Source organism: Halichoeres trimaculatus, unplaced genomic scaffold (genome assembly GCF_033239565.1).
Source record: "Halichoeres trimaculatus isolate MK-OKI-2021-1 unplaced genomic scaffold, fHalTri1.1 fHalTri1_scaffold_3, whole genome shotgun sequence".
NCBI lineage: Eukaryota > Metazoa > Chordata > Actinopteri > Labriformes > Labridae > Halichoeres > Halichoeres trimaculatus.
Window position 1 is genome coordinate 12,149,959 of NW_027437181.1, and position 12,140 is coordinate 12,162,098.

Consider the following 12,140-nt stretch of genomic DNA (forward strand, 5'->3'; position numbering starts at 1 on the left):
TACATTTTGGTCCTGAGGCACACAATGTCTCGCGCCTCAGGGCCTGACCGGAGCTCCCTTCAGCCAGCAGCCATCCATGAAATGAGAAAATCTATAATGCATTTAATTCTGTTCTCTGTAGATCAGGGCTGTGTCTCCCAATGGCACCGCGGGGACCACAAACACTGCATCAACCTTCTTCCAACTCTGCTGCAATATCCACATACAGTAACTACTACTCACAGTGTCCACCCTCTCTATGTCTTTCTCCCTCATGCACACACATGCTGTGCACACACTTGGGTCTCTAAGTACCCTCATCCTTTAACAGCTATTCTGTGGCACTATTTTTTTTCCTTTTGGCTGTGTTCTTGCTGCAATGGTCTCAGCACTCTGGGCCAGCACATTACCCAGAGTACTCCCTGGCTGAATCCCCTGTGTCTTAATAATCTAAAGTGGATGCAGTCCATCATGTCAATAACAATCAGTTTGGCCGGCATAAGTATAACTTGCTGTGAGTCTAAATTCAACTTTCTGAAAATTTCTCGTCATTGTTGGTAAAACTGAAGAGTGTACCTTGCCACAGAACACAGAGAAATGTCAGCTTTCTTCAGGTGTGCTTTGAGGTGAAGTCATTTAAATACAAAATGGCTGAGAAAAATATTTCTTGGTAGATGTATCTGACGTTTAATTTTCTGGATGGTTATCTGTGTCACATTATGCTACAGAGTCATGTTGGGTTTTTGCATCTGTGGCTCAAAAAGCAGTGTGCTAAGAAAAGTGTCTTTTTGATTGCTTTATTAAATAAATGCTTTATGTGACTTTTAGTCTGTGTGGATGAATATTGTCTTTAATCTCCACACATAAATCAGCACACAGGATACTGTCCTGAACTGGGTTTAATCTTTTTTGTGTCCCTCATGAAAGACACACTGTGAGATTGTTTCATGTTTTATCCTGAATTTAACGTCTTTGTTCTTTATCTATTTCAAATTAAGTATTTTGTCACCAAATCTTCATTACACACTTGTTTTTTTCTTCAAAACCTGCCAATTTTGTGATCATAGTGTTTTATTTTTCTGCCTTTGTGAAACACTTTGTAACTCTGATTTCGTAATGTTCTCTATTAATGTAATGCAGGTAAGCATTTGTCATTGTGTCCACACTATGATTACAGAGCGGCTTTGAAGTCTGACTCTCATGGTTTGAAAAATGGTTGACACTAAAAGCTAAATGGACAGGCCCAGTATAACACAGGCCACAAGATGAGTGTTCCCCGCCATTGTTGTTGACACTGCTTATGTGTATGTGTCACATTCTCTCTGGGCCTCTGCCTCACACTTTTCTCTCCTGTTGTCCTGTGTGTCATGGTGGCTAAAGGCAGGCTGGCCCTGACTTATGATGTCACCGTGGCTATAATAAGTAGGCCAATGCCATGATGGTTAGTTGTGTATCAGCACCATGGATCCCTGCTGTCAGCCCTCTCATCATTTATGTAGGGACAATGAAGGACAGAGTGCAAGAGAGGGAACAAAAGGGAAGGGGATAAACAGTATAATGGTGATTTGCTCCATTAAATCTCATCAGTGAGATGAATGAGGGGAGATAAGGAGCTGAGGGACAGTTGCAGCTGCAGTCGACCTAGCTAGCACACTCACTCTCTTTTCTCTGTGAAGTGTCACACAGTAATGAACATCAGTGTAACTGTATTTAATGTCGTATGTTGTACTTATGACATTGGGGAAGTGAGGCATAAATTTATTCCTTTTTCCATTCTGATCTCTATGAAAATGAAGAAAAAAAGTTATCATTTCCCATACTCCAAGGTGACTCCTGACAGTCTTAACCTCAAAGTGATTTAATTTATTTTCATGTAAGATAATGAAAATGAGCATAGGAACTCCTAAAATTATGATTTCTTGGTGGGTTATGATACATTTAGATTTGCTTAAAAGTCAGACTACTCTAAAAGTATCATTAGTTTCCTAACCCTTTGATTAACAAATAGTTTCAGGTCTACATACCTTAACAGACTTACTTAATGAGATGTATGTGATGCATGGAAAATAAGTAAACACATCAAGTGTTACTTTCTGAGCCTAACTCAGTGAAGAGCATACTGCTTCATTAAATGTATAAGAGAAATACGCTATAGAAATTGATCATGTGGCTTTATTAAACTGCAGAATACAGAAGAACAGGGTATCAACTAAAAATAAAAGACAAAACAACATGAGTACTGCAGAAGTGTGACTGCTCTCTGCTGCATAAAACACTTTTTTATGACTATTCTTTTCCCCTTCCATTTTTAGTCTCTGTCAAAATTACTACCCACCTCAGTTCTGGCTGTAGTTTTACCCAGGACTCTTCATTTATGATCAATGAACTGAAATCGTCGACAGAGGGCTGCTGGCTTTACAAATTGGCGCGCCGTCAACATAGAACACGTAAACTAGATCAGCTGCACAGTGTCCCAGAAAGGAATGCATGAGATAAATGTAAAATATTATATAGTAATTTTTAAACAATAGATATCACAATGAGGATATTTATCATTTTTTTAAAGGAACGATTCCAAAAAAGCAGAACGTGGGATTTGGGGTGTTTGTTACACAGTCTAGATGGTAGTTATCTATGGCCATTCGGTCGTGCCTTGACAACGTCGTGAACGCGCATGTCAGGTTCGCTGCAGAGATCCCACTGCCTCGGCTCTCTCACGATTAATCGTAGGGATGGTGCTGACAGTGAGAGGAGACGGACGGCCAGTTTTATATGTTTAAATGGAAGACCGGGCCAGGTGAAATCTCATCTACTCGGGTCGAACAACAATTCCCCGAAACCCTACCGTTTGAGGAGGAAGACGACGCTGTCGGGCCGAGGACAACGTTAATGTTACTGATGGAATTCCCAGTCGTTGCTAGATGGAGAAACCGAAAGGGTGGACTCGTTATTAATAATTAAAAAAAACCCATCTGCGGCTGAAATATAAGGAAAATGCATCTGCACCAGGTGCTGACGGGAGCTGTAAACCCTGGAGATTGCTGCTATTCCGTGGGGAGCGTGAATGACATTCCCTTCACGGTGAGTTTTTATTTTGATATTATAAGCTCAGGATGACACCCAGTGAAGCTAAAGGCTGACGAGCTAGCTGGAAAGTTAGCTTGCTAGGCTAAATACTGGCTAGCCGGGTAGCATGCTAGCCAAACTGCAGCACTGAGAGAATCACAAACAGAGAGTCGAGACTACTCAGGGCATCCTCAACACAAGCCCCCCTCACATATAACATGACAGTCAATCAACATTGATATCCTTATAACCTCACGTAACGTTAGCAGGTAACGCCACTGTACCCCTCAATTCTGCACGTTTGTTATTTATTGCAGCTAGACATTTAACGCTAGCCACTCAAATGACCTTTAGCTGCATCTTGTAACGTTAGAATTACTGCAAGGGAATCCCATAACAGTGCTGGCAAGCACTCACAATGGGACACGCTCAGGTGATATTTTGCAGAGCACGCTTCAGGTAACCACGTACGGAGCATAACAAAAACTGCGACCCCTTACTGGATGCCAAAAGCTGTGTTTTGTGTGTGCAGTTGCAAAACTAGCTAAGCTTGCTACCATTTGGCGTTAAATCCTCCTCACGGATGATTAGCTCGCTGTCATCCTAGCATCAGCTGCGCCAGTTATGACGTACAGAGCCATATATGGATACATGAGCTAGAGGGCTGAGTAGATGTTTTTTGGGGTTGGTAATAATATTCAAAATCGTGGTACCATCTGTCTTCTTTATTGAAGCTAGCGAAGTTGACGGCACTTTAAAGTATTTAAATGATGTTACATCAGCTTATTTGGGTTTGACAACCATTCTGTCTTGAACACATTGCAAAATTCAGGCTACAACATGTTTTACAAATGCAGCAAAAAAATGAAATAAAAAATAAAATTAACAGCAAAGATAATATTACTGATCTGGAGACACTGTTTTAATCTTTTTTAGTAGAAATGAGAAATAAACTCTTGTGAAGCCAGAAAGGCTCGATAATAGAACTATGTTTTTATCAGTTTCTAGGGTGGCTTGATCTCCTCAGGCAGATCTTGGGACACAGTTCATTCTTAAAGACTTTAATGTATTTGTATGCCTCCTGATCAAACACTATACCCGAACCAAAGCATGTGTCTGTTATTTATTGACCCCTTTGAGCTATATATAAATTCTTTGTCTGTCTGAGGTCTGGCAGAGTCCCAACATTTCTCTTTGTGACTCAAGTTGACAGGACCAAGAAGCCCAGTCAATATTCCATTTAGTGCAGTGAGGCATGGGAAGAGCCTATTATATTACAGCCTCCTTTGTGATGGCAAATTGAAAAATTGTGCACAATAGTTCATAATGCCAAAAATGCTGCAAATCTTTTGCTTTGAATGGATCAGCTGGAGGAGATAGTAGAACAAGTAGAGGGCAAAACTCGCCCATCCTGAGTCAGCTCCTGTATTGAGGCTGAAGATAAATGATGATGACTATTGATATCTGGATGAGCTTTCACACAGCCCCATAACTTCAAATTTTCTAAAGCCTCAAAAGTGTTGTCGGCTGTCATCTTAAAGCCTTTGCTTTTCAGGATTTACATTTACTTTTCATAATCTGCCCACATTAAAAACATGTTTCATGTCTGCATTTAATTTAAAATTTTCTTAAAGGACAGACACGCTCTCTTGAACACCTTGTGCTTAGGTAGTGTTTTCACAAAAATCTAGAAACAAAAAAAAACCCTAACATGATGAAAATTAAAGATAAATCTAATATGAATTATTATTAGTTCATGATTTCTCTCATTGGCGACTCCATCGACTGAAACTGAAAAGCCTGTAACCAGATGCACAAAGCTTTCTTACCAAAAGCAATATGACTGCTTAGTCAAACTCTGCCAATGCTGGCTTTCATTAAAATCTTCTGGTGCTATGTTGCACGCCACCATTCCTTCAAGCTGAGAACAATGTCTGACTGTAATGGCTGCCAAGTATGGCCTTGGTGTGTTCCTGGTGTCTGTTAGTGAGGTGGTGCTGTGTTGTTTTATTTTTATAATTCTGTATTTCACAGAAACGAAGACACCATTTCCTTCCTTTTCTTTGGTGCCTTCTTAAATACGGCACCCTATTTCTTTTTCTTGTTTGAAGCAAAGAGAGTAGTTGGTCCTCTTCCCCCTTTTAGTGACAACAGTGCAAAGCAGTTAAAATGTAAACAGGCAGGCTTCATACCCAGGGTTATATCTGTTCAACAACATGGGACAGAGCTGGTTTTGGGGCGAAAGCCTTACACGTTGCCACAGGGCCTCAGTTTCTCTGCCTGGTCTTCTCTTTCTGTGTCTGAGAGGATATTTGAAGAACACTAGACATCACGTCCGATGCAGTTACACTCACACTGACCCCTAAGGGCTCCTAGGCCAGACCCCGACACACACTCACGTACAGACACACACACTTCTCTAACCTACAGCTACTACGGCTCAAATCAGCCGGCATGATGCTAGAGCTTCATTACTTCATTCTGTGTGAAGAGATGCTTAACAATGTGCTGTGACATATTGACAGATATTCAAAGACATGATCTTTATCACATGAGTTTGAATGACAGCATTTATTCCCCATCGTTGTAGCCCAGCAGCTCGTTGGGTGGTGGTTGTAGTTTTTCTGCTGAAAGCCCACTGTCAGAATACTGAGAACGATGAGTAGGAGTGTGAAAGAACTAGACGGCATGAACAGAGAAGATCTTTTCATTATTTAGGGGGGAGAAAATGGTGTTCCTTTTCACCATTAAAGAATAATGTCTGTGGATAATTTAGTCTTACAATTGTCATTACATAAACTGCTATCTTAAATTATTGAAAGAACAAATGGTTAGAATCTGCTGCTGGTCCAAAACAAATAAAACAAAACATCTCTTTACCCTTTTCTCAGCTCTTAAGTGCATTTTTTTCACTTCCTTTTAAAAATTGAACATTGATAATCTATGATTATGTTCTCTTGAGAGCTTTTTAAAATTATGCTGGAAAAATAATTCTCCTTTTTTCTTGCGATTTTTTTTTTCACCTGTGGTTGATGTTTCATGGAGATACAAGGAGTTCAGTGGGTTTGATATGCTGAGCTGCAGATGTGTGATCCACTAAAAATAGAACACACGTGTAATCTACAAAGCACAAAGAGGGAGGGGGGTGTATACACCCACCAGGGCTGCATGTTTCTCTCAACTTTGTTGATGTAATAAAAGAAAATGCATTTGGATTTTGCCTGTGTTTAAAAACAGAAACTTACACACTATGTAAGACAGAGAAATGGGATTTTTTTTGTGTTGCGTAAGTTGAAATTTTCCAAAATTGCAAGTGTCCAAGAAACATGACAATCGTCTCTTTGAAATGAGACACAATGTTTGCATGCTCTTTGGATGACTGTTGTCAGGTTGAGTGGACTTGCTAAAAGTACATGCTGAGTTTGGTTGTTACCACACTTGAGTGGCATTCTTGCAGTTGAATGGGTCAAATTGGCCACCAATAAGAGGTTTGATCTCAAAAATCATGAATAAACAAGCTCTTCCAAAAATTAATCAGAAAATAGAACCCTCAGAAAACCTAGACATAAAGGCAAAAACGGTTTCTATGTTACAGGATAAGCATTAAAGCCCAAAGTTAACACACACCTGTAATTATGATAGGATATTGTTTTTGCTTCACATCGCCTGTTGAGGGATTGTCACCTCACTGTGAATATATTTATGTTAATTCTGTGACTGTGAATCTTTTCTAGTGAGTCTTTCTGACTTTGCAATACACATTAAAATATATTTATTTTAACCTTTTGTAAATAACTCAAAGACTTTTGTCTACATTTCTTTGAGACTTTTTTAAAGTTTCTTAACAGTGCAATATACACATAATATATCCTATCTTACAAATAAATAAATAAATAAATAAATATATATATATATATATATATATATATATATATATATATATATATATATATATATATATATATATATACCTCTACATAATTGCACACTGCACATCTTACCTCAGTGCAAGTTGTTTCTCTCAATGCAAGATGTTTCTTTGTTCCTTGTTGTTTTGCTGCACTTTGGAGGGAAGCTTTAATAACTTAGTTTTACAATTGTATAATGACTATAAAGGCATTTTAAATTCTATATTCTGTAAACATGCTTTGAGATGGCAAGCAGCAGAAAGCCAAAAAGACAAGTTGGCCCTGACATCAGTCCACAGATGACACATAGAAAATACATTAAACCAATAAAAGAGGATTATTATTAACACATGTCAAGTTAAATCAAATACTTAAAAAAAAACTTTGAATTAATAAACAATAAAATTTCCTTGAGAAGAGGCAGCAGTGAGCTTTTGAAGTCCGAGGACCAGGTCAACCTCGTTGTCAGTCGGTGCACCTGCAGGCAAAAGGTACAAAGTTGTGTATGGGAAACGCATACTTTGTGCCAACAGTGATCGCCTTCACATTAGTGGTAATTTAATTCAGGCGTTTATATCTGGAAATAATTGTCCTGAGCTATTATCCTAAACTTTTCTTTGCCCTAGAGCTTGGTCGAGCTTGGTTGAGCAGTAATTTAAAAGCTATTGGAAGAATCCCTTTGCTTCTTCCTCATCACATCTCTGGTGATGTTAGCTTTTGTGTTAGCCCCCTAAAAGTCCTTCCCTCCTTTATTCACATCACACAGTCACATCAAATGCAAGAAAAAAATGAATAAATAGATCCAGTTTGTGTCATTTTATGGTGTAATTAGCTTGTTAATGCCTGATGCTAGCATAGTTATCATACTGTATACTAACAAGGGCCATACAATAGAAGTACAGAGAGTGGGTTTGCAGGTCTGAGCTCTAAGCTTAGCCACAGATCACATCTCTCTCCTGATTGGTAGAGGCACTATGTTAACACAGGCCAGAGCTGATCGATTCATGTTTTAAATATTTGCTGCTCAGACCTCTGACTGTAGGTCAGAGCCAGCCGGCTTGTTCAAACACTGACATGGCACACATTGGAGCAGCTGTGGCACATGCCACATGACTGCATTCAGCATTAGAAATCAGCGTCATTTGATGGAAAGGCAGAAGTGATCCTTCACTCTCTTCCTCTTATCTATTTCCATTACCACAACACATGACTGTGTGGGGGACTCTTTTCTTTTGAAATACAATTGACCCTGAAAGGAGTTCATTACCTGTCTCACTTTGTATGCATGACGCTGACTTCTCAGAGAAAGCGGTTAAGGTCAGTGATTCAGAAAGCGAGGATTTTGATTCATCAGAAAGCAGAAAGTTGATAACAGGATAATACCCATTTTTTCTGACTCAGTATCTCTGGCTGACTTTGTGAGTGCAAACACTAGAAGAATTTTATGTAACAAGTCACATGACCACACTAGACTATGCCGTGGGTGAAATAGGTTCACTCTGCACAAAACAATCCAGTTGAATTGTTTCTCTTTCCACTGTAAACATTAATGTTAATGTGTCACAGGAAGGTAAAATGTATCCACTGACAGCAGCAGTCTTGATGTAAGCAGCTTTCAGAACAGTTGGGGAGGACGTCTTGCTGCTTCAGGGTTGCACTCATTAAGTCAGCAGCTTTATAAGCTTCAGATTCTTGGAAGTTGATCCAATACATTCATAGACAGAATCAGTGGCTCCTTAATACTGCGTTTTGCTGAGTCAAATATATCCTTCTGAGTCCAAGCTGAACATCATAATGATTAGAATTAATATCCAGCAGGCTTTCGTGTTTTTATTTCTCACATTTTTACCTGACCAATAATCATTGGACCTCTGATCTTTCGAAACTTCAGAGTGAATCTGTAATATTGTTTCCCTTCAGTAGATCAAAGTAGTGATGCATGTAGAACTCTTCAAATCTGGTGCTTTTTAAAGACCAAAGGGTACTATTTTTATGATCATTATTGAAATACAGGCAGAAAGAGGTGCTGAGGACCCAATTCCCACCTTAGAGCCTCCAAAGTAAACATAAAAGTATCCCATCTGTAAATGTCCCAGTCAACAAGAACATAATGAGATTTAAGTCCTAACTGTGTGATGACACTGTGTTTCAATATTTACCATAGTTCCATTTGTTAGTATTATGCTGCTACAACTAATGAATCATCCCAGTTGTCATCCCTGAGTACTTTGTTGTTCTGTCTGCATGTGGATTTGTGATAATGAAAGAAACACAAAACCTAATCCTTAAGCAGTGAAGATGTTCATCCTGCTTACCAGCCTGAAACCAGGTCCTACCAAGGTTCATTTTATTAACTGGAACTCACACATTCTCCCCTGTGTGTGTGTGTGAAAAAGAGAGGAAGGTGCAGAGCAGTCCTAGACAGTGCGTGACGGTGACCGCTTTTTAATTCTGGCTGTAATGCGCAGGAGGCAGCGAGTGCCGCAGTAATGGTAAAGCACAGGCATCACCTCCTTTACTTCCTTTTTCTCACACACAATGTTGCAGTACATTGAGTATAATCTTATCTCAATCTTCACTGTACCTCCATCCCTGACTGTCACTTCACATTATACCACTGGCTGTAATGTCGCTCTGTTGTGTGACCCAGTGGTTCCCTGCCTCTCCTCCTGTTCTCCTGAATAATAAAAGACACAAGCCGTCATCCTGACTGCGCTGTTGCTTTGAGGCCAGCTTGCCTGTCTCCCAGGTGCTGTTCTGCACGTGGCTCCAAACTGCCAGCAGCAAGCAGTGTATCAGTTTACCTCGCTGCCTATAATCCAAATCTTAACACAGTTCTGCTCGTAATGCGTCACACATCTCCTCTATACTACTACTCTTCGTTTAACATGTGATCAGCTGAAATTTCTTTAATGCACTGAATCTGAGAAAACAGCATCTTATGTTGATTTTTAATGTTGTGTAACAAGGTTTCTGCGCTCATCTTACCAAGACAACCCGCCAGTGCCACGGTGGTTTACGATAACTGCCATGCTGTGCTAATCCTGTTGTAATATCTCACCCTGCTAATGCAATATTCATAACAGTGCCTCTCAATCCTGTGATGGTTGTCTATTAGTCATTTATATGACTGTATATTTTATTTAAATTAAGAACATGGAAATTCAGAGCTATAAGAGCACAGCTGGCAAAGCTGTAAGCAGTCTGCTGTTTGAAATATCTTTTAAATCAAGTGTGATAAGGGTGTGGAGTTTTCCAGATATTGTTTAATGTTGATATAGGGCTGTATTTTTACTAATACTATTTGTAGTTTTAATATTGTTCCTCCATCTGAATTTCCCCCGTGTCTTTTCCAGGCCTATGGCTCAGGTTGTGATGTGGTGATCTTAGCGAGCGACTTCGACTGCGTGCAGATTATCCCCGGAGCTCAGAATGGGAACATACAGGTGGGCTGTGTGGAGTGCTCCCACCAGCTTGGCAGGGTAAGTGTTGACTGCACAGTCAGACACACTCCCACATGCAGTTTTCATTTTTCCATCAAGCCAGAAGACATTATGAATTACCCTGAGCATTAAGAAGTGCATTTAGCTTTGCTTTTACTGCTGTATTACTGCACATCCTACTCCTCTTATTGCTATCCTGCTCGCCTGCACCACTCCCCACCTTCCCCTCTCCTGGGGGAGCGACTGAAGCACTGATGGGGTGAGTAATGTTTTGATGAACACAGCTCTTTATTTTTAGATTGCTGCGTCCTACGGAAACACAGTCTGCATCTTTGAACCTCTTTCTACCAACCCAAACAAACGCCACAAGGTGAGCATGATTGTGTGATCAGCCATGTCCAGAGGTTTGAATCCGTCTAACAGTGTGATCACACTTGTGTAACAATAACATTGCATGGTGTGTTGCTCTCCTGTCGCTAACAGCAGCTTAACTATCAGTGGCAAAAGACAGGACAGTTCTTCCTCGATGCCATCACCTACAACCTGGCCTGGGACCCACAAGGTACACCAGAGCTCTCTGTTTTTAACTGATTCCCTCTCTGTTTGATTAAATACATACACCATACTCACATATCTGATTACAGCCCCCTGCCGTTTGTCTGGAACAACGTGTATTATGTAAGAGTCACAGTGTTCATGTGGCTCTGTGTTCTGTAGTAGTCTACGTGGGACGAGAGGTGTGTAACATTGTGCTTTTTCTATCCTCAGGGAACCGTATCCTAGCAGCAACTGAGCGGCTCCAGCTGTGGGCTCCTCCGCTGACAGATGCCCTGATAGAGGAGGAGGATGGGCAGCTGACTGAGGACAGGCCCCACCCTGTCCTCAATGACTGGAACTGTGTCTGGCAGTGCAAGTACGATTTAGCTTTTGTGCAAACTGTAAAAGCATCCGATGTGATTGACATGCAGAAAAATCCTTGCTGCGTCAAGGTTATGTACAATAGGTCAGTGGCAAGAAAAAAAATCTGAAGATGATTTGGGAAACAGCCAAGAGCGTTTATTCAGAGAAGCAGTTGGCTTCAGGAGTAAATGTCTTCATTAAGCTGTCTATTTGGAAAGCAGAGACAGAAATATTCTGACAGGAAGCAAGGCAGTGAATTGATTTGACCAAGTGTCAAGAAGACCTGTACCTTGTTCTTTTACTCTCTGGTCTTTTTCCTTTGTCTTGTAAATGTCAATTTATTGTAAGTCTAAAGGAACTCTCTCCCTATTCTGGTAAATACCAGAGTTTAATGTCAGTTTTTTTCTTTGTAATTTAAGGTTAAATGTAACAGATGTTTATGGTTTTTCTTTTTTTTTTGTCATGCATTGTAGAATAAGTCTCAGATTATTAACTTCAACTCTTCTCTTTGAAGGTTGTATGATTACCCACTTCTTGCTAATAAAAGCTTATAGGCTGTTACTCATTATCCAAACCTTTCTACACAGTCTCCAATGACAGGCTTTTGTGTTATGTGAGCCATTCTTTTGAGTGTGTGACATGTGCTGCAGGCTGTGTAAACACACAGTCATATAACTGGATATTAGTAATTGTCACCTGATGACACTTGTGTGTATGCTGAGGAAATCTATTTAGAAGGGGAAGAGTGTTCTCGAAAGTGATAGCAATAGCTCATGCACAATGTAACCACACAAACACAGCTGAACAGAAGCAGAACAGCTGACTTTCTGCTGAGACGACTCCT

General features: G+C 40.1%; 1 protein-coding gene across 8 annotated transcripts in view; it reads left to right on the plus strand.

Annotated features, from left to right (window-relative positions):
* The first annotated feature begins 2,672 nt into the window (after positions 1 to 2,672).
* dmxl2 (Dmx-like 2) overlaps positions 2,673 to 12,140 on the plus strand; it is a 45,983-nt gene continuing 36,515 nt past the window's right edge. For 5 of the 8 annotated variants that reach the window (XM_074665625.1, XM_074665626.1, XM_074665628.1 and 2 more), the window contains exons 1-5: positions 2,674 to 3,060; positions 10,310 to 10,435; positions 10,695 to 10,766; positions 10,880 to 10,958; positions 11,165 to 11,309. In XM_074665625.1, coding sequence (XP_074521726.1) covers positions 2,974 to 3,060; positions 10,310 to 10,435; positions 10,695 to 10,766; positions 10,880 to 10,958; positions 11,165 to 11,309 — 509 coding nt within the window. In that variant the 5' untranslated portion in view covers positions 2,674 to 2,973. Of the gene's footprint in view, positions 3,061 to 10,309; positions 10,436 to 10,694; positions 10,767 to 10,879; positions 10,959 to 11,164; positions 11,310 to 12,140 lie in introns of all 8 variants that reach the window. The other 3 variants (XM_074665622.1, XM_074665623.1, XM_074665624.1) reach the window with 2 other exon arrangements.